The 24691-nt window shown below is 37.1% G+C and overlaps 3 protein-coding genes across 5 annotated transcripts in view; 2 read left to right on the forward strand and 1 right to left on the reverse strand.

Moving 5' to 3' along the window:
* LOC127443052 (yjeF N-terminal domain-containing 3-like) overlaps window positions 1–24691 on the reverse strand; it is a 479510-nt gene that overhangs the window by 301979 nt on the left and 152840 nt on the right. The gene's annotated exons all lie outside the window — the stretch shown is intronic.
* LOC127443049 (5'-AMP-activated protein kinase subunit beta-2-like) overlaps window positions 9977–24691 on the forward strand; it is a 180173-nt gene continuing 165458 nt past the window's right edge. Inside the window, exons 1-8 of one of the 2 annotated variants that reach the window (XR_007897591.1) lie at window positions 9977–10085; window positions 11884–12065; window positions 12259–12416; window positions 12511–12604; window positions 15219–15333; window positions 15864–15997; window positions 16158–16226; window positions 18964–19267. Coding sequence is in view for 1 of the 2 variants with exons in the window: in XM_051701528.1 (XP_051557488.1) it covers window positions 11910–12065; window positions 12259–12416; window positions 12511–12604; window positions 15219–15333; window positions 15864–15997; window positions 16158–16226; window positions 18964–19041 (804 nt within the window). In the remaining variant the exon portion in view is untranslated. Of the gene's footprint in view, window positions 10086–11883; window positions 12066–12258; window positions 12417–12510; window positions 12605–15218; window positions 15334–15863; window positions 15998–16157; window positions 16227–18963; window positions 21135–24691 lie in introns of those variants that run through there. The other variant, XM_051701528.1, reaches the window with a different exon arrangement.
* The window catches only part of LOC127443033 (serine/threonine-protein kinase STK11-like), a 39740-nt gene continuing 39383 nt past the window's right edge, over window positions 24335–24691 (forward strand). The window contains exon 1 of the mRNA XM_051701512.1: window positions 24335–24501. The gene's annotated coding sequence lies outside the window, so the exon portion shown is untranslated. The remainder of the gene's footprint in view (window positions 24502–24691) is intronic.

Consider the following 24691-nt stretch of genomic DNA (forward strand, 5'->3'; position numbering starts at 1 on the left):
AAGAGAGGAGCAGAGCTGCCAACTGATCACCACCTGGTTGTGAGTTGGATCAGATGATGGGGGAAACTGCCAGACAGACCTGGCAAAACTTAACGGATTGGGAGGGTGAACTGGGAATGTTTGGCAGAGATCTTTGAATACCACCTCTGAAGGAGCTTCTCCCACATTCGGTAGGAGGCTGGAGACATGCAGTCCGAGTGTACCCTGTTTAAAGCCTCCATTGCAGAAGTGTCTGCCGTGAGCTGTGATCTCAGACTGTTGTGTGTGAAAATCCCAGGAGATCAGCAGTTACAGAAATACTCAAACCAGCCCATCTGGCACCAACAATCATGCCATGCTCCAAATCACTGAGATCACATTTTTTCCCCATTCTGATGGTTGATGTGAACATCAACTGAAGCTCCTGACCTGTATCTGCATGATTTTATACATGACACTGCTGCCACACGATTGGCTGATTAGATAATCGTATGAATAAGTAGATGTACAGGTGTATGTAATAAAGTGGCCGGTGAGTGTATACGTCTGTAACTGCATGAGAATCTGGTAGGCCAAGAATGCATTTAGGAAGTCATTAGCAAGCCATTTTTCACAATGCACAAATATTTTTCTATAATGCACAGGGATTTGTTAAACAAAGAGCATTGAAATGCTGCTCATGCACTACCAGGACCGACTTAAGGGGTTCCTGTGAAGTTTCTGTTTTGGTGCAGCTGTATGTGCATTCTGGTGTGATACCAAGAACACAGCAGCCATGGGGGACACGTCCTCAGCACTCTTTAAAAAAATGTGATTCAGTCCCCCACACTTTTCCAAGCTAAACCCAAACCGAGTCCTCTTTGCGTTTTGTTACTTTGGGCTGATTGAGGGACCATCCAGCCAGTCACAGATGAGTTTCTTGAGCCGAAACAACTCTTACGTAATAGTCCGTCAGTCAGACGGTCTAATCAACACGGCTCCGTTCATTTCTATAAAACTGCTTTCAACAATGCTCATTTATCCATGTTTATTATCGGCATTGATGTTGATAATCTAGAGATGAGGAACACACAAATGAGAGTTATTTATCGGCATATCGTTCTTGATTGGCAGTATTACGTGAAATGCACTGCAGAAAAAAACAAAGCACAATCCTTCTTTTAAATCAGTTTAAATCAGCACATGAGTCTTCATTAATTATTCTTTTTACATTATGTTTGTGATGCAACAGTTTAATCGGTTGTTTCTGCCAGTTTAAGCAGATTACTAGATCTGTGTTAAATATGTAAAGCTATTTTTAATATCAGCTGCTGTTTTTTACCTCTATGTTGGTGTGCAGTCGACAGAACACTTATGCATTTTACTGCAGTCAATAGACACGCTTTTTTATACATGAAAACATACGGACGTTATTGAAACTCATTATAATTATAATAAAACTATTATTGTTGTCTTCTGATAAAAGTCATGCTCAGCAGCTCACAAACTGTAGTGAAATGATAGATTTGCTTTGTTCTTATACTGTTTAAAACCTCTATTAAAGTCTCTTTGTAGGTCTGTAGACACACATTTTAAAGGATTAAATGTTCTTTTGATCGTTGATTCAGTGACTAACTCTTTTCACACAAGACACTCATTTGTCACCTTCTGGCATCATCAGAAATGGTCACTGAATCATTAAATGGATCTGAAGGGATTTTGGTGAACGTCGTCAGAACACTCGAGCCACTTGGATACATTTAAATCCCACAATGCACAGAGTAAAAATCAAATTGTGCACATGCACCAATGTCATAATAATTAATTCAGGACCAGCTTGTGCTCAGTCTTTTATTGTCATGTGTGAAACAGAAGCAAGTGCTCCACAAGATGCCTTTATTTTTACAGATCATTTTGCATTTAATCTGCAATACTAGAATCTTTAAAATACTACAAATATATAATACTTTTATATTAATATAATCCTCATATCAGTGTTGGGTCTGTGCAAGCCCCCCACCCACACACACACACTTTTAAAATGACTGCTATGCCCCTGCTTGATAGGTAAGATGACAGTCTCTTTTGCTGCAGACCTTTTGATATTTAATATATACTGTCTGTTTGATATTTAAACTAGATAAATATTTTAAAGCAGGTTTATTTATTTATTTATTGAAGGCCCCATAGTGGCTGTTTGATGCACATATTAGTATGTTTTCTGCAGGACTCAACACGCTACTGGCAGAGGGTGCTACAATCTCCAAGAAAATCCACTGAGATCTGCTTCAACTCCAGAAATATGGAAGCCCAGGAGTGCCATTTACAAAAGAATGAAGGAATAAATTATCAATCTATTAATTTGAAAATAAAAATGTGAATAAAGCAATTTATAAATGGACAAATAAATAGACACATTTAACTGTGAGTAAATAAACAAATTTATAAATGGACAAATAAATAGACACATTTAACTGTGAGTAAATAAACCAATTTATAAATGGACAAATAAATAGACACATTTATACTGTGAATAAATAAACCAATTTATAAATGGACAAATAAATAGACACATTTATACTGTGAATAAATAAACCAATTTATAAATGGACAAATAAATAGACACATTTAAATGTGAATAAATAAACCAATTTATAAATGGACAAATAAATAGATACATTTAATTAAAAAATAATGAATTAATCAATTATCAATCGATTAATTTGAATAAGTCCATTTATAAATGGACAAATAAAAAGACACATTTAAATGAGTTTATTTAATTCACTTTTAAAAGGTTCATTATATTTAACAATAAAAGTGTGCATTAATAAATCATATTTATTTCATGTTTAAAATGTCATTAAATGTAGCAATAAATGAGTACATTAACAAGTCTTTTAAATGCACTTTTTAATGCTCTTTAAAAGCACCGTTTACATTGCTATTGCTTTTCCTCATCCATTTTCCAATGTCCTTTTCCTTTTCTTTAACCAATTGAGAATCCAGTTAAAAAATGCCATTGGACTGTTGACTCATGGGAGCAACCAATGAAATTTCGACTCAGTTATAAGACACACCCCCTCTCCCATGTGCCACTCGAAGAGGATGTAAGACGGCCTGTCATTGGACGACGGTACGAGCAGTTTACCTGATATTTTTGGATCTGCGCACAAGAAACAGATGCGAAGCATATCAGAAGTTATTGGTGGCTCGTTCACTGTTGCTGTGAAATACTGAACGCGGCCCTACCTGAGCATGCACAGTGATGCATGTCCTGAATGGGAGCAGGTAATCGTGATGCTGTGAACAGAACCAGCCTCCCGACCCGCACCCCAAACTGAAACACTCGCAGCAACCGCCATTTGTCGTTTGTTTGTGCTGTTAAAAGAAATAACATTTCCTTTCTTTGTATTGAACAAGAAGAGCGTGAAATCGCACAGGCTAAACCCACGTCAATCACTCTCACCTGTCACCCGTCTTCATCATTATGTGCTCGCTTCTGGTTTGTGCCGTGTTTGGTATCGTTGATGCATTCATTTTTTGGCAAAGATTTAACCTTTCACCCCATCAAAGTCCAAATGCAACAGCAAAAATTGCCCATGTTTGTGCTGCAGATTATGATTTGTTTATAGGCTATATGTGAGACTGCTGAACAAAGATGTACATCATGTTTATATAGGTTAATTATTTCGAACTTTTTTCACGAGTAAACAGCCACAGTTTTCAGCTCTGGCATGACTTGTGTTGACGGTGCGCCACAAAAGAGCAAAACGTATGTGTCTCGACTCGAGATATTTAACAGTTTAGGTTCTTTTTAACTTGACATGGCGTCTAAAAACAACAAGCCATCAAAGACGTCTATCTAGCGCACGTTTACATTGAAATCAATTATAAAACAGCACGGACGGACACAAAAACATGCTCAGTGTGAACGGCCCCTCAGGGTAAGACTAGAGCGCTTTAGAAATGTTTGATCACACTTGTCTATTCTTTCTTATTTGTTACTGCACATTTTATGTTTTAGAGTATAACATCATCAAAACTAAGAAGTAGCACAAAAGAATGGAAATTATGCAGTGACCAAAAAGTTAATTTTATTTACTAACTTTTACTATTTTGTATTTGATTTGTATTGTATCTTGCTATGTTTTGCTATTGCTGTAGATAAATCGAGGATAACAGAGTTTCACGTTTTTTAAAGTTTTTAAGCTTAAAGTAACCATTTAAAGTTAATAAGGACAATTTAGAAATTTTACCAAACATGTTGGTCAAATTAGCTTCAGAAAAAGTGACTTTAGCTGAAAGATGAGTAGATGGCATCCCTGGTTTCAATATCAAATATCAGATAACAATCATGATATTTCCTGACAGAGAGATGTGTTTGAGTTTGATGGGGTGAAAGATTAAATCTTTGACAAAATGAATGCTTCAACGATACCAAACACGGCACAAACCAGAAGCGAGCACAAACGATGGAGACGGGTGAGAGTGACTGACATGCGGTTTAGCCTGCACGATTTCACACTCCCAAAAGCTATCTTGTTAAATACAAAGAAAGAAATATGTTATGAAGTTTCTTTTAAAAGCACAAATCGGCACAAACGAACGACACTGGTTCGGAGCGATTTGGACTTCATGGGGTGGAGAGTGACGTCACTGCTCCTGAATACAAGCTGTTATTTCTAAGGAAGGGAAATAGATACAAGATTCATTTTAACAGCATAAATCAGCACAAATGAATGGCACTGGTTTGGAGCGATTTGGACCACAAGGGGTGGAAAGTGACGTCACACAGTCAAAAACATAATGTCTAATATCTCAAACACAGAACCAGCACAAACGTTCATTTTTGTGGCACAAATCAGCACAAAGGATTGGTATAGATTTGGTAATGATTTAATTATATGGGGTGTAAACTTCACGGAGGTTACTAAAGCAATTAAAAATAATCGATTCAGGTACAGTTACAATGTAAATTCATTCACAATTCAAAATGTTAGATGATAAGACCCAGACTACAACTGTAAAAGAGGAATGTGATAAAAGAATATGTGTGTTTAGCTACTGTCAGTCAATAAACATCTTTATGAAGATGAGCACAACAAAAGATTAAGCAAACAAAACATTTGAAAGAGACACTTTCATAATACGCCTATGTAATACACAACATTAGTTTAAACACTATCATTTGTTCCACAAAAGTGTGCTCGCTTGCCTTCATCATCAGCTGACCGTCATTCCGACAGTCCACCTTTTCTTGATCATACACAGGCAATCTGAATAAAATATTATTTTATTTAAAAAATAAATAAATAAAGATGATCATACAGTGTTTTTCAACCCGATCTCATGAAAAGTCGTACATCATTTACGAGTTGGCTATTTCGTATGGTCTCACACGATGTTGTACGCATAAACTCGTACGACTTCATCACGTGCAAATTTCCAGATGTGTAACGCGGAAGTAAGCGCGAGTCTCACGCACGAGGCGTTAAGGACATACTTATTAATATTACGCCCTTACCCAAACCCCTTATCTAAACTTAACCGATCAGTACAGTGTGTAAACATGAGAGGAAGCTGTTGTGTGAGACAGACGCAAGTAATTGTCGTGTATTAGATGGAAACGATGTCCAGCGACGTCACTGGCTGTAGTGAACGAGTGCAGTCGCACGATATCATCCGAATAAGCCAAATTTAGAAAAGTCGTACGAATCCTGATGCGACTGGAGCCGTTGCCCTTGCTCACCTCCATCGCGTGTTTCAGTTTGGGGTGCGGGTCGGGAGGCTGGTTCTGTTCACAGCATCACGATTACCTGCTCCCATCCAGGACACATCACTGTGCATGCTCAGGTAGGGCCGCGGTCAGTATTTCACAGCAACAGTGAACGAGCCACCACTAACTACTATGGCAGGCGCTTTTATCATTTAATATTCAGATTTGACTATCCATAATTATGTTTTGACTAGTTAAAACTAGTTTCAGAAATCTGCAATGCAACTTTGACCAGTCATTTGTTTCCATACGATTGCACTGAAACTATTTTCAGATATCTACAGTAGAGTTTTTCCCTTTTAGAAATTGTAATTACAGATATCTACAATTTATTTATTACTAGTACAAATTATAATTTAATATATCTCTAAGTTGTTACTAGTAATAAAAGAAATTGTAGATACACTATATTGCCAAAAGTATTCGCTCATCTGCCTTTAGACGCATATGAATTTAAGTGACATCCCATTCTTAATCCATAGGGTTTAATATGACGTCGGCCCACCCTTTGCAGCTATAACAGCTTCAACTCTTCTGGGAAGGCTTTCCACAAGGTTTAGGAGTGTGTTTATGGGAATTTTTGACCATTCTTCCAGAAGTGCATTTGTGAGGTCAGACACTGATGTTGGACAAGAAGGCCTGGCTCACAGTCTTCACTCTAATTCATCCCAAAGGTGCTCTGTCGGGTTGAGGTCAGGACTCTGTGCAGGCCAGTCAAGTTCTTCCACACCAAACTCGCTCATCCATGTCTTTATGGACCTTGCTTTGTGCACTGGTGCGCAGTCATGTTGGAACAGGAAGGGGCCATCCCCAAACTGTTCCCACAAAGTTGGGAGCATGGAATTGTCCAAAATCTCTTGGTATGCTGAAGCATTCAGAGTTCCTTTCACTGGAACTAAGGGGCCAAGCCCAGCTCCTGAAAAACAACCCCACACCATAATCCCCCTCCACCAAACTTCACAGTTGGCACAGTGCAGTCAGACAAGTACCGTTCTCCTGGCAACCACCAAACCCAGACTCGTCCATCAGATTGCCAGATGAAGAAGCGTGATTCGTCACTCCAGAGAACGCGTCTCCACTGCTCTAGAGTCCAGTGGCGGCGTGCTTTACACCACTGCATCCGACGCTTTGCATTGCACTTGGTGATGTATGGCTTGGATGCAGCTGCTCGGCTATGGAAACCCATTCCATGAAGCTCTCTACGCACTGTTCTTGAGCTAATCTGAAGGCCACATGAACTTTGGAGGTCTGTAGCGATTGACTCTGCAGAAAGTTGGCGACCTCTGCGCACTATGCGCCTCAGCATCCGCTGACCCCGCTCTGTCATTTTACGTGGCCTACCACTTCGTGGCTGAGTTGCTGTCATTCCCAATCGCTTCCACTTTGTTATAATACCACTGACAGTTGACTGTGGAATATTTAGTAGCGAGGAAATTTCACGACTGGACTTGTTGCACAGGTGGCATCCTATCACAGTACCACGCTGGAATTCACTGAGCTCCTGAGAGCGGCCCATTCTTTCACAAATGTTTGTAGAAGCAGTCTGCATGCCTAGGTGCTTCATTTTATACACCTGTGGCCATGGAAGTGATTGGAACACCTGAATTCAATTATATTCAATATAGTGTATCTGTAATTGAATTATGACTAGTCAGAACTTAATTAAAGATATCTTTAATATGATTTACACTAGTCATAATTCAATTACAGATATCTACAATTCTGCATCTTTAAAGTTATCCTAATTATTTATTTTTTTATATCTGAAACTAAGATATGACTAGGCAAAATATAGTTGTAGATATCTTGAACTGGATTTATGACTAGTCAGTATTTAATAGAAGATATTTTTAATTTGAATTATTACTAGTAAAATTTCATTTAAAGATATCTATGATGTATTTATGGATATCTCAAATTGATTACAGACCAGGACGATTTTTATTTGGAGATATCGGCAATTATTAATCTGACTGGGAATTTTAAAAGAGATATCTTAAATCAACATTCTTACTAGTGAAAATTCCTTTACAGATATCTCAAATGCCTATGCAAATTGCCTCTCTGCTATGCCCCGCCTTAAAAAACAAAAACAATCCTCGGAAATGTTTGCCGTTAAAGAATTGATCTTTTAATGTTAGCCTTGCATGTTTGGTTCATTTTAAACGGAATTTTGCCATTAAAAAATAAATAAAAATCCAGTAATAGGGAAAAATGATGATGGAGCACTTGTAAAAATGATTTGTATCAGCCATCATTCACAAATAAATTCAAATAAAATCAGACCCCTACATTATGCCCACTGTACACATTGCATGTCATTATTAGAAATGAACTTTATTGATCCATGTCTCATCACTGCAACACAGCAGTACTGATATCAAGTACATAAGCATGTTTAATATGCTAATTAAATGTATTTAATTGTTAGTGCCATTAATTAAGATAGGCTATGTATTAATTCAATTGTTGAATGAGGCTTCTCTCTTTTCAACTGACTGTAATTTTTAACTGTGTTTAAAGATTTTAATGGATTAAAAAACATGGGTGCCTTGATTCTGAAGCATTAAACCACTACATCATGAATTTATTTGCCCAATTTCACATTTTTATAGATTGCATAATTATAAATTCCAAAGACTCGTTTGTGGTTGTCTGTCTTTATTAATCATTTACACTTCAATAGGTCCATGCTGTAATATATAACAATCACTATGCTGCACATAGTTAACTGGAGACCTTTAAACATATATAAATGCATCAAGATATTAAGTTGTCAAGCATCGACTTAATCTTTCTGTTAGCGGCTAGTTACTTGAACAGCTTCGATAGCACTACGTAATGAAGAGTCATTGCACATCACAACACAGCAGATCGACTAGGGGTAAGGGCAATTTAGATATCTGAAAATATAATTTTGACTAGTCAAAACTGAATTGTAGATATCTCTAATCATCTTTGTGGATGTGTGACGTCACAAGTGACGATATCTGCAGATATCTTAAATGGAATTTCGACTAGGCAAAATATATTAACAGATATCTTTAATGTTCTTTCTGACTAGTCAAATTATAATTGTGACTCGCCAAAATGCAATTGTATATATCTAAAATATTATTACGGATAATTAGACAAAAAGCTTTAAAAGCCAAAACAGCTTCTTGTGCGCAGATCCAAAAATATCAGGTAAACTGCTCGTACCGTCGTCCAATGACAGGCCGTCTTACATCCTCTTCGAGTGGCACATGGGAGAGGGGGTGTGTCTTATAACTGAGTCGAAATTTCATTGGTTGCTCCCACGAGTCAACAGTCCAATGGCATTTTTTAACTGGATTCTCAATTGGTTAAAGAAAAGGAAAAGGACATTGGAAAATGGATGAGGAAAAGCAATAGCAATGTAAACGGTGCTTTTAAAGAGCATTAAAAAGTGCATTTAAAAGACTCGTTAATGTACTCATTTATTGCTACATTTAATGACATTTTAAACATGAAATAAATATGATTTATTAATGCACACTTTTATTGTTAAATATAATGAACCTTTTAAAAGTGAATTAAATAAACTCATTTAAATGTGTCTTTTTATTTGTCCATTTATAAATGGACTTATTCAAATTAATCGATTGATAATTGATTAATTCATTATTTTTTAATTAAATGTATTTGTAATGTTAATTTGTCCATTTATAAATTGGTTTATTTATTCACATTTAAATGTGTCTATTTATTTGTCCATTTATAAATTGGTTTATTTATTCACATTTAAATGTGTCTATTTATTTGTCCATTTATAAATTGGTTTATTTATTCACATTTAAATGAGTCTATTTATTTGTCCATTTATAATTTGGTTTATTTATTCAGAGTTAAATGCGTCTATTTATTTGTCTATTTTTAAATTGGATTATTCATATTTAAATGCGTCCATTTATTTGTCCATTTATAAATTGGTTTATTTATTCACATTTAAATGCATCTATTTATTCGTCCATTTATAATTTGGTTTATTTATTCAATGCGTCTATTTATTTGTCTATTTTTAAATTGGTTTATTCATATTTAAATGCGTCTATTTATTTGTCCATTTATAAATTGGTTTATTTATTCACATTTTTATTTTCAAATTAATAGATTGATAATGTATTCCTTCATTCTTTTGTAAAAGGCACTCTTGGGCTTCCATACAGAAGGTCAATAATATAAATTAAGTATATGACCAGTCAAAGCGCGTTTCGTATTGCGGCTGTGGTTTGGACTGCTCGGTGTGCCGTACCGGTTGACAGATTCAAGTATGTTGTCAAAGTTTGATCGGAGGTCGCAGCGGTACGAATAAAACTCTTCATCTGCGGTAATTATCACCTCATTTCACATTTACTTCACTAAATAAACACTTAAGCACGTGATGTTTATTATGTTATTATCTGTTTGATCTGGTCCAATCTTGTTAGCCAGCATGCTAACAGCTAAAGACTCAATAACAAACACTTTATTTGACATAAAATAACAAAATGGTTTTGTTGACAGTGCAGTGTTTTTTATATTTTATTATTATCTATTATTATCTTACACACCAACATTAATTGTCTCATGAGTTTATTTATATAGTATAATCCTCCTATATTAAAGCATGTTTATAGAGATGTGTCGTTTCCTAACTGTAAATATGATCTGCTTTTACTTTTAAAGTTTCATCAATTGTTTGAATCTTGATCATCAAGAGTGCTTATTACTAGAATGCTCATCAGTTTGATCATTTACACTTCGGACAGGGATTAAAAAAACATTAATCTTGAGTTCTCAGTGTTTTCCTGTATTTACACAGTTCTACCGTCATTAATTATTTTGCAACTCTGTAAGAATTAAATCAAAATTTGATTGTCTATGGGGCCCATTTTTAATATAACTTTCTTTAACCCTTTAAGCTCTGAAGTGTTTTTAAAGATTTCCTGTTTAAAAAACAAACAAACAAAAAAACAAAAAAAAAACAATGATATAGATTATGATACATTCTGAGACTCTCAGCCTAAGAAACTGCTGAAAAATCACAAAACTTGAGCTTGTTTTTTTTATTGTTTTATTTATTTTTTTAATTTGACATTATATATCTCTGGGTGTAAATAAGGTGTCTCCGAAAAACTGCTTTTGTTTGGTTCCCAATCATGTCAACTGTATCTGAGAAAAATGTTGTGTTTATTCGATAATCAAAAGTTATAACATTACAAATATAATTGATCATAGTGTCCAAAAACATCTCCAAACAAATAAAACATAATAATTGTACATAAGAACTAATTACACATGCAAACACAACAATGACTAAAGGTTTGTATAGCATGCAAACATGATTTTAGTCATGAGATTTCACAGAATGTGTTTCATTCTGTGTCATTTGAGTCATCATTGAGTCTGTGTCATGTATTTGGCGCCATCTCCTGGTGGTCATATGTAATTACAGTGAACAATCCTCTCTGCCCACATTTGGAGGACTTCCACTTCTGGTTGTAGTGATCTGAATCCTAATACAGCTGGTTTAGCGTTCTATGACTGGACAACATACTACATCATTTCCGATGAAGTCATCTGATCAAGGAAAGCTAACGTGTTTTTAGCCAGATAGGACATTATGTGCTGTGTGCGCGTTGTGTTTCATGTGGATTATCTAATGATCTACACATCCAATTACCTTGTGTGTGGGCTCGTTTGAATGATAATCACCTCCTCTAAATAATGGTATGTGATATTTTAGGTTCAGTTGATATTTTTTGAAGTTATAAGTGAAAACACGGCATATAAGCAACACCAAAATATTAGTCATAGACGTATACTTAGCTATTACTAGCTATATTTTTGTCTGTGTTAAAAACAACAAAGGCTGTTTGTATTCTACTCTTTGAGAGCTTTCCAACAACATATGACACATGGCTATTTGATGAGTTTTTTCCCCCTGTTTGGAATGCCCAATTCCCACTACTTAGTAGGTCCTTGTGGTGGCGCGGTTACTCACCTCAATCCGGGTGGCGGAGGACAAGACTCAGTTGCCTCCACTTCTGAGACCGTCAATCCTAACCCTTTTTCTCGGCGGGCCCATCCGAGCTTAAAGGGTTAAGCTTTATTCTGAGCTTCATAAAGTTTGTTTGTGTCTGTAGGGAAGGCTGTTGTTAATCCATTAGTCATGGGCAACACCAGCGATCGTGTATCTGCCGATCGACATGGAGCAAAGACGCAGCGCTCGGACATCGCGGGCGGACACAAAGACCACGAGCCCAGCAAAATGATGGACAGCACTGATGACCCCAATATCTTCAACACACATGGACTAGAATCCAAAGTATGCAAACACATGCAATACAAGATTGCTTTTATCCTCCTATGTTACGAAATCAGCCATACTAGTGCAATGATCCCAGTGGTGCTAAATAAAGTACATTTAGTTAAGCTTAATTTGTTTTGAACCCAGATCAGTTAGTTAGATGTCACTGTAGACATGCATAATTCATACTGACACTGATCTGTTCTGTCAGGCTTCAAGTGAGAAGGATTTCCCTCCTGATTTAGATGACATGGTAAAGACGGTTCCTCAGGCCCGACCGACGGTCATCCGCTGGGCTGGAGGAGGAAGAGAGGTCTACATCGCCGGATCCTTCAACAACTGGAGCACCAAGATCCCATTGAATAAAAGGTGTCAGAACATTCGGCCCGCTATAACACTTCCATCATAATAAACAGGATGTCATGCATCGTTATGAAATGAAACATTCTCTCTTTTCTTTCAGCCATAATGATTTTGTAGCGATCTTGGACCTGCCTGAGGGTGAACATCAGTATAAATTCTTTGTTGATGGCCAGTGGCTTCACGACCCATCTGAGGTAAATGTAAAACTGTCACATGACATTGCTTTCTATTAGGATGCCTGATGTTTAAAACTAACTTTAAATAACAGAATCTTTGACCTGGAGAAAAAGCTGCAGTGTGTTTGCAGTCAATATGGTATTGAACAACAATTGTATTATTGTATTATGCAGCATATAAGCAACACCAAGCATAATTGTCAAAGACATATAATTAGCTATTACTCACTATATTTTTGTCTGTGAGTAAAACAAATAGGCTGGTTGTATTCTACTCTTTGAGAGCTTTCCAACAACATATGACACATGACTGTTTGATGAGTTTGATGTTTTTACTGATTACAATAATATATACAGTGCAAAATTATTAATAAATGATCAAAACAGAACACTTCTGATTTGTCTGCAAATTTTAAAGCACTTGTTCAGTTTTGGTCATAATGTCTACATGCATTGGAAAGTAGAGCTTCTAAACTTTCAAACAATACCTATTTTGTGTTTAAAAAACAAACAAACAAACAAAAAAAAAAAACAATGATATAGATTATGATACATTCAGAGACTCTCAGCCTAAGAAACTGCTGAAAAATCACAAAACTTGAGCTTGTTTTTTTTTTTGTTTTGTTTTTTTTATTTGACATTATATATCTCTGGGTGTAAATAAGGTGTCTCCGAAAAACTGCTTTTGTTTGGTTCCCAATCATGTCAACTGTATCTGAGAAAAATGTTGTGTTTATTTGATAATCAAAAGTTATAACATTACAAAAATAATTTATCATAGTGTCCAAAAACATCTCCAAACAAATAAAACATAATAATTGTACATAAGAACTAATTACACATGCAAACACAACAATGACTAAAGGTTTGCATAGCATGCAGACATGATTTTAGTAATGAGATTTCACAGAATGAGTTTCATTCTGTGTCATTTGAGTCATCATTGAGTCTGTGTCATGTATTTGGCGCCATCTCCTGGTGGTCATATGTAATTACAGTGAACAATCCTCTCTGCCCACATTTGGAGGACTTCCACTTCTGGTTGTAGTGATCTGAATCCTAATACAGCTGGTTTAGCGTTCTATGACTGGACAACATACTACATCATTTCCGATGAAGTCATCTGATCAAGGAAAGCTAACGTGTTTTTAGCCAGATAGGACATTATGTGCTGTGTGCGCGTTGTGTTTCATGTGGATTATCTAATGATCTACACATCCGATTACCTTGTGTGTGGGCTCGTTTGAATGATAATCACCTCCTCTAAATAATGGTATGTGATATTTTAGGTTCAGTTGATATTTTTTGAAGTTCAAACAATACCTATTTTGTGTTGGTCAAGACCAGTGCTACTCAACTCGCGGCCCGCGTTATCAATAGCCTATCAAATGTGCATGAATTCAGTTGAGGTGTTCATTTTCCAGAGTATTTACGGTAGCTCTCTGTATGGCTGAAGCACAGCACAGTTAGAGAGGGAATTCAACTGCAAAAGGATGTAACGAATGAAATAAATAAAGAATATCAGCATGATGCATATGAGCATAACTGATGATTCATGACAGTGGCGGTCTGTCAGTGGGCGCGCATGCACATGCACAATCTGTCAATCAAGAATGCGCGCACGAATATGTCTAACACGTTTTAATAGCTGAACAGAGATATTTGCTCATCATGAAAACAGTCATAACAGGAAAAAGTGATAGTCAAGACGCCTTCACACAAATGCTAATTAGTGATCTGCGTTACTTCATCCAAAAACACTCGAGGGTGAACAAATCTTGACTTTTTTTGTAATTAATAGTGGATATATCTCTCTTGTTTTGGAATGTATCTCAGGTGTGTGATGTTGAACACTCATGGAGTTTATAAGTGACAACAGAACTGATCATATCTGCTTTCTTTATTGCAATGAATGTGGGAGAAAGTGGCTTTATAAAAAATTACAGGCTTTTATATAGGCTCATATATATTTTTTTTCTCAATTTGGAATGCCCACTTCCCAGTGCGCTCTAAGTCCTCGTGGTGGTGTAGTGACTCGCCTCAATCCGGGTGGTGGAGGACGAATCTCAGTTGCCTCCGCGTCTGAGACCGTCAATCCGCGCATCTTATCACGTGGCTTGTTGAGTGCGTCGCCACGTCAATCCACGCATCTTATCACGTGGCTTGTTGAGTGCGTCGCCACGGAGACATAGCGCATGTGGAGGCTTCATGCTATTCACCGCAGCATCCACGCACAACTCACCACACGCCCCACCGAGAGCGAGAACCACATTATAGCGACCATGAGGAGGTTACCCCATGTGACTCTACCCTCCCTAGCAACCAGGCCAATTTGGTTGCTTAGGAGACCTGGCTGGAGTCACTCAGCACGCCCTGGGATTTGAACTAGCGAACTCCAGGGGTGATAGCCAGCGTCTTTACCACTGAGCTATCCAGGCCCCCTTATATAGGCTTTTTTAACTTTTCCTTATATTTAACAGCATTTTTCCATTTAGAGGTCATGTGTGATCCTGGTAACCTGTTGTTGAAATGCCGGCAAATATTCCTGCTGTTTAACAGGTTTCATGTGTGAAAGTAGCTGTTATTCACTCACTGTTTCTTTAACCTGAAGTGTGTGCTTTATTCTCTGTAGCCGGTGGTCACCAGTCAGATGGGCACCATTAATAATCTGATCCATGTGAAGAAATCAGACTTCGAGGTGTTTGACGCGCTGCAGGTGGACTCGCTCGAGTGCTCCGATACATCAGGTGATTTTAATTTGAAGTGAATCAACATTAATCAATATTATCAATGCATAATCAGTATTATGACACAAATGTTGTTGATTGAGCTTAACTTGTTTTGAACCCGGAATACTCCTTTAATGTGCTGTCATTTTTAACTAGTGTTATGATCACCAGACAGATAGTTTTAAGGGGTTGGAAGTCAGCTGGAGTGCCCCCATTTCTGGAGTGGTGCTTGGAGATGGGCAGGGTGGCAGCTTTTGAAGAGGGGGCATCCAGAAGACTGGGGAATTTAGACTTGTTTGTGGGGAAATGGGGCAAATATCTGACATTTTTGGAGGGCTCTCGGGGAGGGACAGTGGAGAGAGAGATGTAATGGATGTGTGTGATTTGTGTGTCTATAATTATGTGACCACTGGGGTGTTGTTGGGGGTCAGGCTGGGGTTGGGGGGCAATAGTGAGGGTTAACTATATATGTTTTGCTTTTCTTTGTTTAATAGATGAATCAATAAAAAATGTTAATCACAAAAATGTGATGTCGTTTTGTGTGTTAGATCTATCCAGCTCACCGCCTGGCCTGTACAGTCAGGACGTTTACATGTTCAAGCCTGAGGAACGCTTCAAAGCTCCGCCCATCCTACCCCCCCACCTGCTACAAGTCATCCTCAACAAAGACACCAATATATCAGTGAGAACCTCTGTCAGTCTGTCTGTCTGTCTGTTTCACAGTTGACCCTAATCACATTCGATCAGGCGAGACACATCGCCATTTACACCTGGTGCTCAAATGCAGTGTATTTGGATTTCAGTGTGTATAGAGATGTGTACGTGTGTATTGTGTGTTCCAGTGTGATCCTGCCCTGCTGCCGGAGCCCAATCATGTGATGCTGAATCATCTGTACGCGCTCTCAATAAAGGTCAGTTAGTTTCTGTACAGACACAAACAATTGAACATTTCCATCGTTATTGCCCAGAAAAAGAGTTCTTTGAACACACATTGACCTTTTATGACAGCATGCCCCAATAGCATGTTGTCATACTAAATGGGGTAAGCTGTCACAGTATAACCTGCCATTAACCCTTTAAGCACGGAAGAGCCCGTGAAAAAAAGAATCATCAAAATATTAATAATTACAGTCTTGACCAACACAAAATATGTGTCGTTTGAAAGTTTAGAAGCTCTACTTTCCAATGCATGTAGACATTATGAACAAAACTGAACAAGTGCTTTAAAATTTGTTGACAAATCAGAAGTGTTCAGTTTTGATCATTTATTAATAATTTTGCACTGTACATATTATTGTAACCAGTAAAAACATCAAACTCATCAAATAACCATGTGTCATATGTCATTGGAAAGCTCTCAAAGAGTAAAATACAACCAGCCTATTTGTTTTACCCACAGACAAACATATAGCGAGTAATAGATGAGTCTTTCTAGCGAGTCAGTCCAGTGTCGGTCATCTTTGGAATGCTCTCAGGAGGATATTTCCAGTCATGCCAGAGTAGCTCATATCTACTTCAGTGGAGTAAGACCAAAATCTCAAAAACGGTTGGTCAAGATTATGATCAAAGAGCATATTTCAAATCAGCAATAAAATCTGATAATACTGGAATCATAAATTGTGATTTTTTTTTACATCATATTACGTTAAAATGCAATTTTCCCGGCTTGTATAGCTAATGCGCATGCGCGTTCTCGAGTTGATTGACAGGCTGTATCTAAAAGGTGATTGGCTCTTTTAACTGTAAGGCAGAACTTCCTTTTCTACACCCGTTGACCGTTGGGCGCTCAGAGCTTCTTAGTTGAGATTTGAACAAGATTAATCAAACTGATCTTGTTTTAAGGATTTTTACAAATATATTTTACAGAAGAACAATACAAAAATTATTATCAAGAATATGATTTTTGCACTAATATCAAAGATCTTATTAAGGTCTAATATCAAGGTTTATTTCTATTTCTTCTGCTCTAAACTTACTTCAAACGTACTTCTCTGTCTGCTCGTATGAATGTAACACATCATAAGAAAGTGTTTCACCGCTGTTCAAATGCACTTTGGATCACATCATTTATATGTATAAATGTTTTCCATCTGAAAGGACTAAATATTAAATGAAACAAATGACAATAAAATGCAAAATAATCTCTTCAGTAATCTAAATACTTTTTGAATGTAACTGTATTCTAATTACCAATGATTTAAATTGTAACTGTAGTGGAATACAGTTACTTATATTTTGTATTTTAAATATGTAATCCCGTTACATGTATCCCGTTACTCCACAACCCTGTAGCCAAGTATATGTCTTAGTATATGAACGGATGTTGCCCATATACCGTGTTTTTGCTTATAACATCACGAAATATAAACAGAACATAAAATATCACATACCATTATGGAGTGATTATGATTAGGAGGTGATTATCTTTCAAACGAGCCCACACACAAGATAATCAGATGCATAGATCATTAGATAATCCACATGAAGCACAATGTTACATATGACCACCAGGAGATGGCGCCAAATACATGACACAGACTCAATGATGACTCAAATGACACAGAATGAAACTCATTCTGTGAAATCTCATTACTAAAATCATGTCTGCATGCTATACAAACCTTTAGTCATTGTTGTGTTTGCATGTGTAATTAGTTCTTATGTACAATTATTATGTTTTATTTGTTTAGAGAGGCTTTTGGACACTATGATAAATTATATTTGTAATGTTATAACTTTTGACTGCTTTGTTGTATCAACACAAAACTTTTCTCAGAAACAGTTGACATGATTGGGAACAAAACAAAATCAGTTTTTCGGAGCCACCTTATTTACACCCAGAGATATATAATGTCAAATCAGAAAAATAAGAAAAAAGTAAATTTTTTGCTTGTGTTTTCTGTGATTTTGTTTTTTTTTTTTTTTTTTTTTTTTTTCAGCATTTCTTAGGCTGAGAGTCTCAGAATGTATCATAATCTATATCAATATTTTCCTTTACAATGATACCAAACACTTGACCCTCTTTTTTTTTTTTTTTTTTTTTTTTTTTATAAGCCTTTAATTTTGGGTATGCAACTGAAACAGGAATTCTTTAAAAACACGTTCAGAGCTTAAAGGGTTAACCAGCATGTTACAGGCTTTTTTTGTTTAACTTTAAACAGTAAAGCAATTATGAAACACAAAACAATTCCAGAAACTGCAAAAATGTAAAAGGTAACATATAAACATGGTTTTGGCCCACAAATATTGTAATTATTAAATTACATTTATAACATTTAAACATTTATGAAAAATACCTTTGTCCTGAGAACACAGTTCAACTTTTCAGTTAAAATCTGCCTTCATTATACAGTATATATAGTTGATATAGATGCCTGAATGTATGCTAGTGCGTTTTATTGTGTTCACTTGTTCACCCAACAGCTATTACAAAAATATAATGGGATTCTCAAACAAATATTCTAATTTAAGACCGTTTTGAATTATACTGTATGTGTTTGAAACAAATTTACAAAACTTCTGCTAGAGAAAACACACATTTGTGAAATTGGACTTTTGTGTCAAAACCTTATAGCCCTTGTGACAACTAGCCCCGGACTCTCTTATATTGTCCAGTACTCAGATTGAACTCTGTTTTCTCTCTTTTAGGATGGTGTGATGGTTCTCAGTGCAACTCATCGTTATAAGAAGAAATACGTGACGTCTCTGCTGTATAAACCCATTTAATGAGCTCGTGGCTCATCCTGTAGAGCTGAGATTGCACTATAAACACCAGATATAGAGAATCTGTCCGACTGATAGTAATGTGAGTGTGTGTGTATGTGTGGACATCTAAATTACTTGAGATTGTCTTTAACCCTTGTGCGACCTTCGGGACATTTTTGTCTTTTTCATTTTAGTTTTTTCGATCATTTTGTCTGTGTTAATGCCAACGGCATAAATTTAGCCAAAGGTGTGTATTTTTGGGGGGAATTTTGATATTTCAACCTCAGTTCTTATAATACATCTATAATACACTGTGTACACAAAATAGTTACACTCAGGACCTTCAGGACAAAAATGTCCCCATTGAAACCCATTAAAACTGCAATATTTGATCCCAGTGCCATTAAAGCATAAAATCATGAATTCTATGATATTATACTTCAAAATTTACATTTTTAACATTTTCCACCAGATGGCGCCATTTTTCGCATGTTGAGCCTATGGAGCAAATACAAGCTTTTCCCCTATTTTCTGTTTGCTGTATTATAGAGCACTGCAGGCCAACTGAATAAATGATGCAGATAAAATTGTGTGGGTGTGTTGGTATGGTTGTCAGAGTGTTATGTATGTGTGTGTGTGTGTGTGTGTGTGTGTGTGTGTGTGTGAAAAGCAACAGTGGTATTATGTTAATAAACTGGCATTTAAAGGGTTAAAATCCTGAAAATGAATGAATATTTGGTAGTTATGATCAGGACTGATGTTGGTTACAAGAATTAACTCACTGAAAGTGGAAAATAATATTAATATATAAATATTATTATGGCAGTTTTTTGACACGGACATTTTTGTCCTCTAAGGACCTCCGAGTAACTTTTTTTTTTTTATTGACGCACAAGGGTTAATCGGCCGAGTTTGTCGTTTTATGTGCAACATTGTGCAATAATTATGAGTGACGCCATTAGGTCATTTCAAAGCGCTTTATAAATGGGTGCGAATGAGGATTCATGAGTTGGATCAGAAAGGAAAGGCATATTGTTTCTAATGTGATTCACCCTTACATTTCAAATGCTTTGTTAGTAATTCATTAATTATTGCATTATTACCCATAAAATTGAATCGGCATCAACATATATTATTTTGTGGGCTAAAATGTATACTTACTCCCACAGTAGAATACATCTATATCAGATGTTGCAAATAAATAACAGAGGAGTTCATTACAGGCTTTTGCCTCCACATTTTGAATTTCAGGGGCATTTTTGTCACTTTCAAGGTGAGTTGCACTTATTTACCGACAGTTCATGTTTGGTGTTTTAATGCCGATGCTGATGGAACTTTTGAATGTTTTCTTCTCTTATAATTAAGTGTCAGAGTCTAATGTCACTTGATAAGATGAAGGACACGTGCATCTGTAATCAGAAGTGAATTTGGTATTTGGACCTCTGAACTGTTTAAAAGCAGAAAATGTGTTTCTAATGGCATAATGATGTCGTGTAGATCTCATGATGTGAGTTTTACTGCACGTGGTTTGACTTTCACTATGATGTCGTGCAGACGAACATTTTTAGCTGCTTCACTGTGACAAAATGAATGAATCTAACGGCATGCTTTAGTTTGTCAAGCTGGAATGTATCTTTGTGTGTTACAAACCATTGCAATATACTAGACACACGTTTGTCTTTATAGTGAGAAATGGTGACGTCAACAAATAATGTCTAAATAGAGTTTATGAATCAGAAATGTGATTTGTATTCTTATCTGAAATTGCATTGGTTTTTCTGATGTTGACACTGTTGAGAATTCATGTTGTTTTGATGCGTTTGCTGTGAGTTTAATAGTGTGCCATTTATTCACTCCAAAGATAATCAGTCAAATACTGTGTTTAGTGTGAAAGATAAAAATATGAATATTACGGTGATATGACCGTAGCACAGTCAGCTTTAGGTGAGTGCTGTTACAGAATATTATGTTAGGGAAAAATATCCACCTTGAATTTAAATCGTTTCCCTCTTTGTTTGTGTGCTGTTTTTATTTAATGTACTGAAGAATAATTTATTAGCTGTGTATTTTACATGATGGCTGTTTTGCTTCTGATAATAAAAAGGGACACCTTCTGATTTTGTCCATGTTTACCTTTTATTTTTTATTTCATAATATATTTTTTCACAGTTCAAAATTGTACATCCGACACTCAAATGACGAACATGAGACTCTTTTCCATTCTACTCGACTCAAATAGTTTATAAAGGCGCCATTAGCGATGTTAACCGTTCTGGAACTTCCGCGAGATTTAGCTGTTAAAGTAGACACGCCCCCTTTCCCCAAAGACACGCCCTCACACTGATCCGCTTGTAGACTGTTATTATAAGAGATGGAGCAGGAGAGCATCGCCGTTTCACCGAAACTGTTACACTGACGTTGTATAGGTAGCTGTCAAAAGCATCCGCAGAAAAATAGCGTTCTCGCGCGACAAACGGACAACTCTCAAACTGACGCGCTCAGCTTCCTTTTACCCATATATGGGCTGCCCTGTGAATGCGCCTGTATGATTGGCAGGTAGGAAGTGATTTAAAGTCTTCTGATTGGCTAAATAAAGAATCGGACCGCAGACGTTTTTTTGGACGTTTTCTACATGCAATTTTATTTTTAAAATCACTTACAGCACCTTAAAGTGGCTTAGCTTTGGTATTTTCTCCGAAACATTTCCTTGATCACATTAGTTGCTTGGTTACTTTTAATACTGTGGGAAATTTTGTAAGTAAACTACCGTTAACAATGACACGGTGAACAATGACTTTATATTGTTATTGTATACTTATCTTAATTGTCACTCCATCTTCATGTTTTATTCGCTAAATTAAGAGAAAATGATGCTCGGGTTCACCACGAGGTGGTGTTATTTACTCATAGTTATTTGATTTATTAGCATTTATTTGTCAGGCAATATGATTTCAGAACTTGAAACTTGTTTTCCCACCGAAATAATTGTATCTATCTGTATTTTGTGAGCTGGTGTTTGCAATCATGTAATAAGCGAAGCGTGCATGCGTGTAATCAGAGCTTCAGTTGGGCATTCCTCAGGGTTAACACGAGTTAAATATAACTCTCATCAGACATGTACATAAAGAGCCCAGAGTCAGCTCTGTTCCCCACAGTGGACTCACATATGACAGACACGCATGTAAATGTCCTTTATTTTAATGTTTAGCTGTAGGACATCACTTAAGCAGTTCTGACTGGGGAAAATATTGTTACAATAAACTAATCTAAGACCTGTGAACAATTTTATTAAACAGGATGGGATTTCTTAGAGTGAGACAAACCTTCATGATGACTGCACTGTTGTTTTCCCACCACACATGATGTCACCTGTAATATAAGTCACATATACATTGATTTTCAGTGAAACAGTAAACCCAAGAAATTGGCATTGTCAGAGCAGAAGGAAGCAAGTTTTTTTCCAGGATAACCTTGTACATGGCATCCTTCACAAAGATGAATCTGCCCGATTCCAGCCCCAGATCATCACCGATCCTCCACCTGGTCTTCTAATGGTAAGACGGAGACCTGGAGAGGCCTACAACCCACAGTGTCTCACACCCACTGTAAAATTTGGTGGAGGATCGGTAGATGATCCCTAGTGAGTTTGTCAACTATGTTACGGACAAACTGTATGCCATTACAGACACTGATTACATGCTACACTTCAAGTAACACATAATTAAGGGTTCTTTTGTCTATTCTGCCATATGTGCAGTAATGCTTTTAAAAATATGTTTGAATTGCACGTTTTGGGGGGTCTGGGTATCTCAGTGAGTACTGACGCTGACTATCACACCTGGAGTCGCGAGTTTGAATCCAGGGCATGCTGAGTGACTCCAGCCAGGTCTCCTAAGCAACCAAATTGGCCCGGTTGCTAGGGAGGGTAGAGTCACATGGGGTAACCTCCTCGTGGTCACTATAATGTGGTTCTCGCTCTCGGTGGGGTGCATGGCGAGTTGTGCGTGGATGCCGCGGAGAATAGCGTGAAGCCTCGACACGCGCTTCGTCTAACGCACTCAACAAGCCACGTGATAAGATGCACGGATTGACGGTCTCAGACGCGGAGGCAACTGAGATTCGTCCTCCGCCACCCGGATTGAGGCGAGTCACTACGCCACCACGAGGACTTAGAGCGCATTGGGAATTGGGTCACTCAAAACAAACAGAGGAATTTTTTTATAGTGCCACGGAGATGCAGTGTTTAGTTTTCGAGAAAGTTAACCTATGAATGGTTTACTTATAGTTGTCTCTCCATATTAAATTGTGACAGAAGAAAGTTAACAATGAAAAAGTTACACACCTCAGCTTTAAAGATTTTATAAGTCATACTGGTAAAGTTAAATGACTTGGGTGGGGTCTGGTTGCACAATAACAAGGTGGATATTCCAGTGGATAAATTAGCCACTACATGATCTGTGATTGATATAGTGATGATTTTATTTCTATTAGAAAAATAAAAAATATGTTGACATTTTTTAATTACATTAATATTTTTTCCTATATCTTTCCATAACAGAGTGGGCATGTTATACTTGACCAAGGATAACATAAATAAAACAAAAGAGTTGCACACTACAAATTACTCAATAATTTAGCTGAATGTTTGATGTCACCTCCAGAGTGTATGAAGGTCACAGTATCATGATATAACAGAGTGGACAATAAATCAAAGTACACTTGAAGGTGTTCTTGCTAAAAAAGTTTAACTCCTAAAGACATGAATTGTAATTTTGCAATATATGTAGGAAATCATGAGCACTCACATTTAAAATGAAGACTCCAGTCATATCAGTAACCTTATAAAAACAGTTTTATTCTACATGGGGAGGGTCCCCTCATGGGGGCGGCCATTTTAGGATCACATGACCAGCCGAATACTACTCGCTTAATCTCAGTAACCGTCCTGTTATTGCACACTTTCACTCATCGATTAAAGTAATCATGGCTGACTGTGAATACTACAATTTCTACAATGGCATCTGAGACTGAAAACTATTGATTTTAAATGATGCCGTATCCAAGCCGCTGTCAGTGTAAGTCCAAGATTGCACAATGACAAAAGTTACTGACTGCACCTTTAAAAGGCACAGAAATAACACGACCTGAAATATAAATTAACCCCATATGTTCATTTGAACCTAAAATCCTGATGCTGAATAAAATAAAAACGTCAAACGCGCTGTGAAAAGACTATGCGCGCGCCCGGCACGAGACGAGTGCTGCTGTTGCTGCCGCCGGCGGGCGCGTTCACGGAGCTGTTGCTGCGCGTGCGCGATAGAGTCGAGTGAGGGGAGGGAGGTAAACAAGATGGCGGCAGCCTTGAAGTAGCAGCTGCTGTGAAGAACAGATGAGAGAAATTAAACGAACGAAGAGAAAAAGAGGAGTAATCGCACGTGTTCTGAGCCGTCAGTGACTCGTGCTGATGTGTCCAGGTCTCAGGTCAGTGTGTTTGTGAGTTTATTCTCTAACAGTGATATGTGTGTGTATGCTAGCCGCTGCTAACGGCTGCCAAACAAACATCGACACAAACATCAGCGTTTTCAAGACATATAACGCACTCATAGAGATCGAATAACACGTAAACACTGATAATGTTTGTGTTGCCTGCGCTGTTTGATCATTTATCCGC

This window comes from Myxocyprinus asiaticus, chromosome 6 (genome assembly GCF_019703515.2).
Source record: "Myxocyprinus asiaticus isolate MX2 ecotype Aquarium Trade chromosome 6, UBuf_Myxa_2, whole genome shotgun sequence".
In the NCBI taxonomy this organism is placed as follows: domain Eukaryota; kingdom Metazoa; phylum Chordata; class Actinopteri; order Cypriniformes; family Catostomidae; genus Myxocyprinus; species Myxocyprinus asiaticus.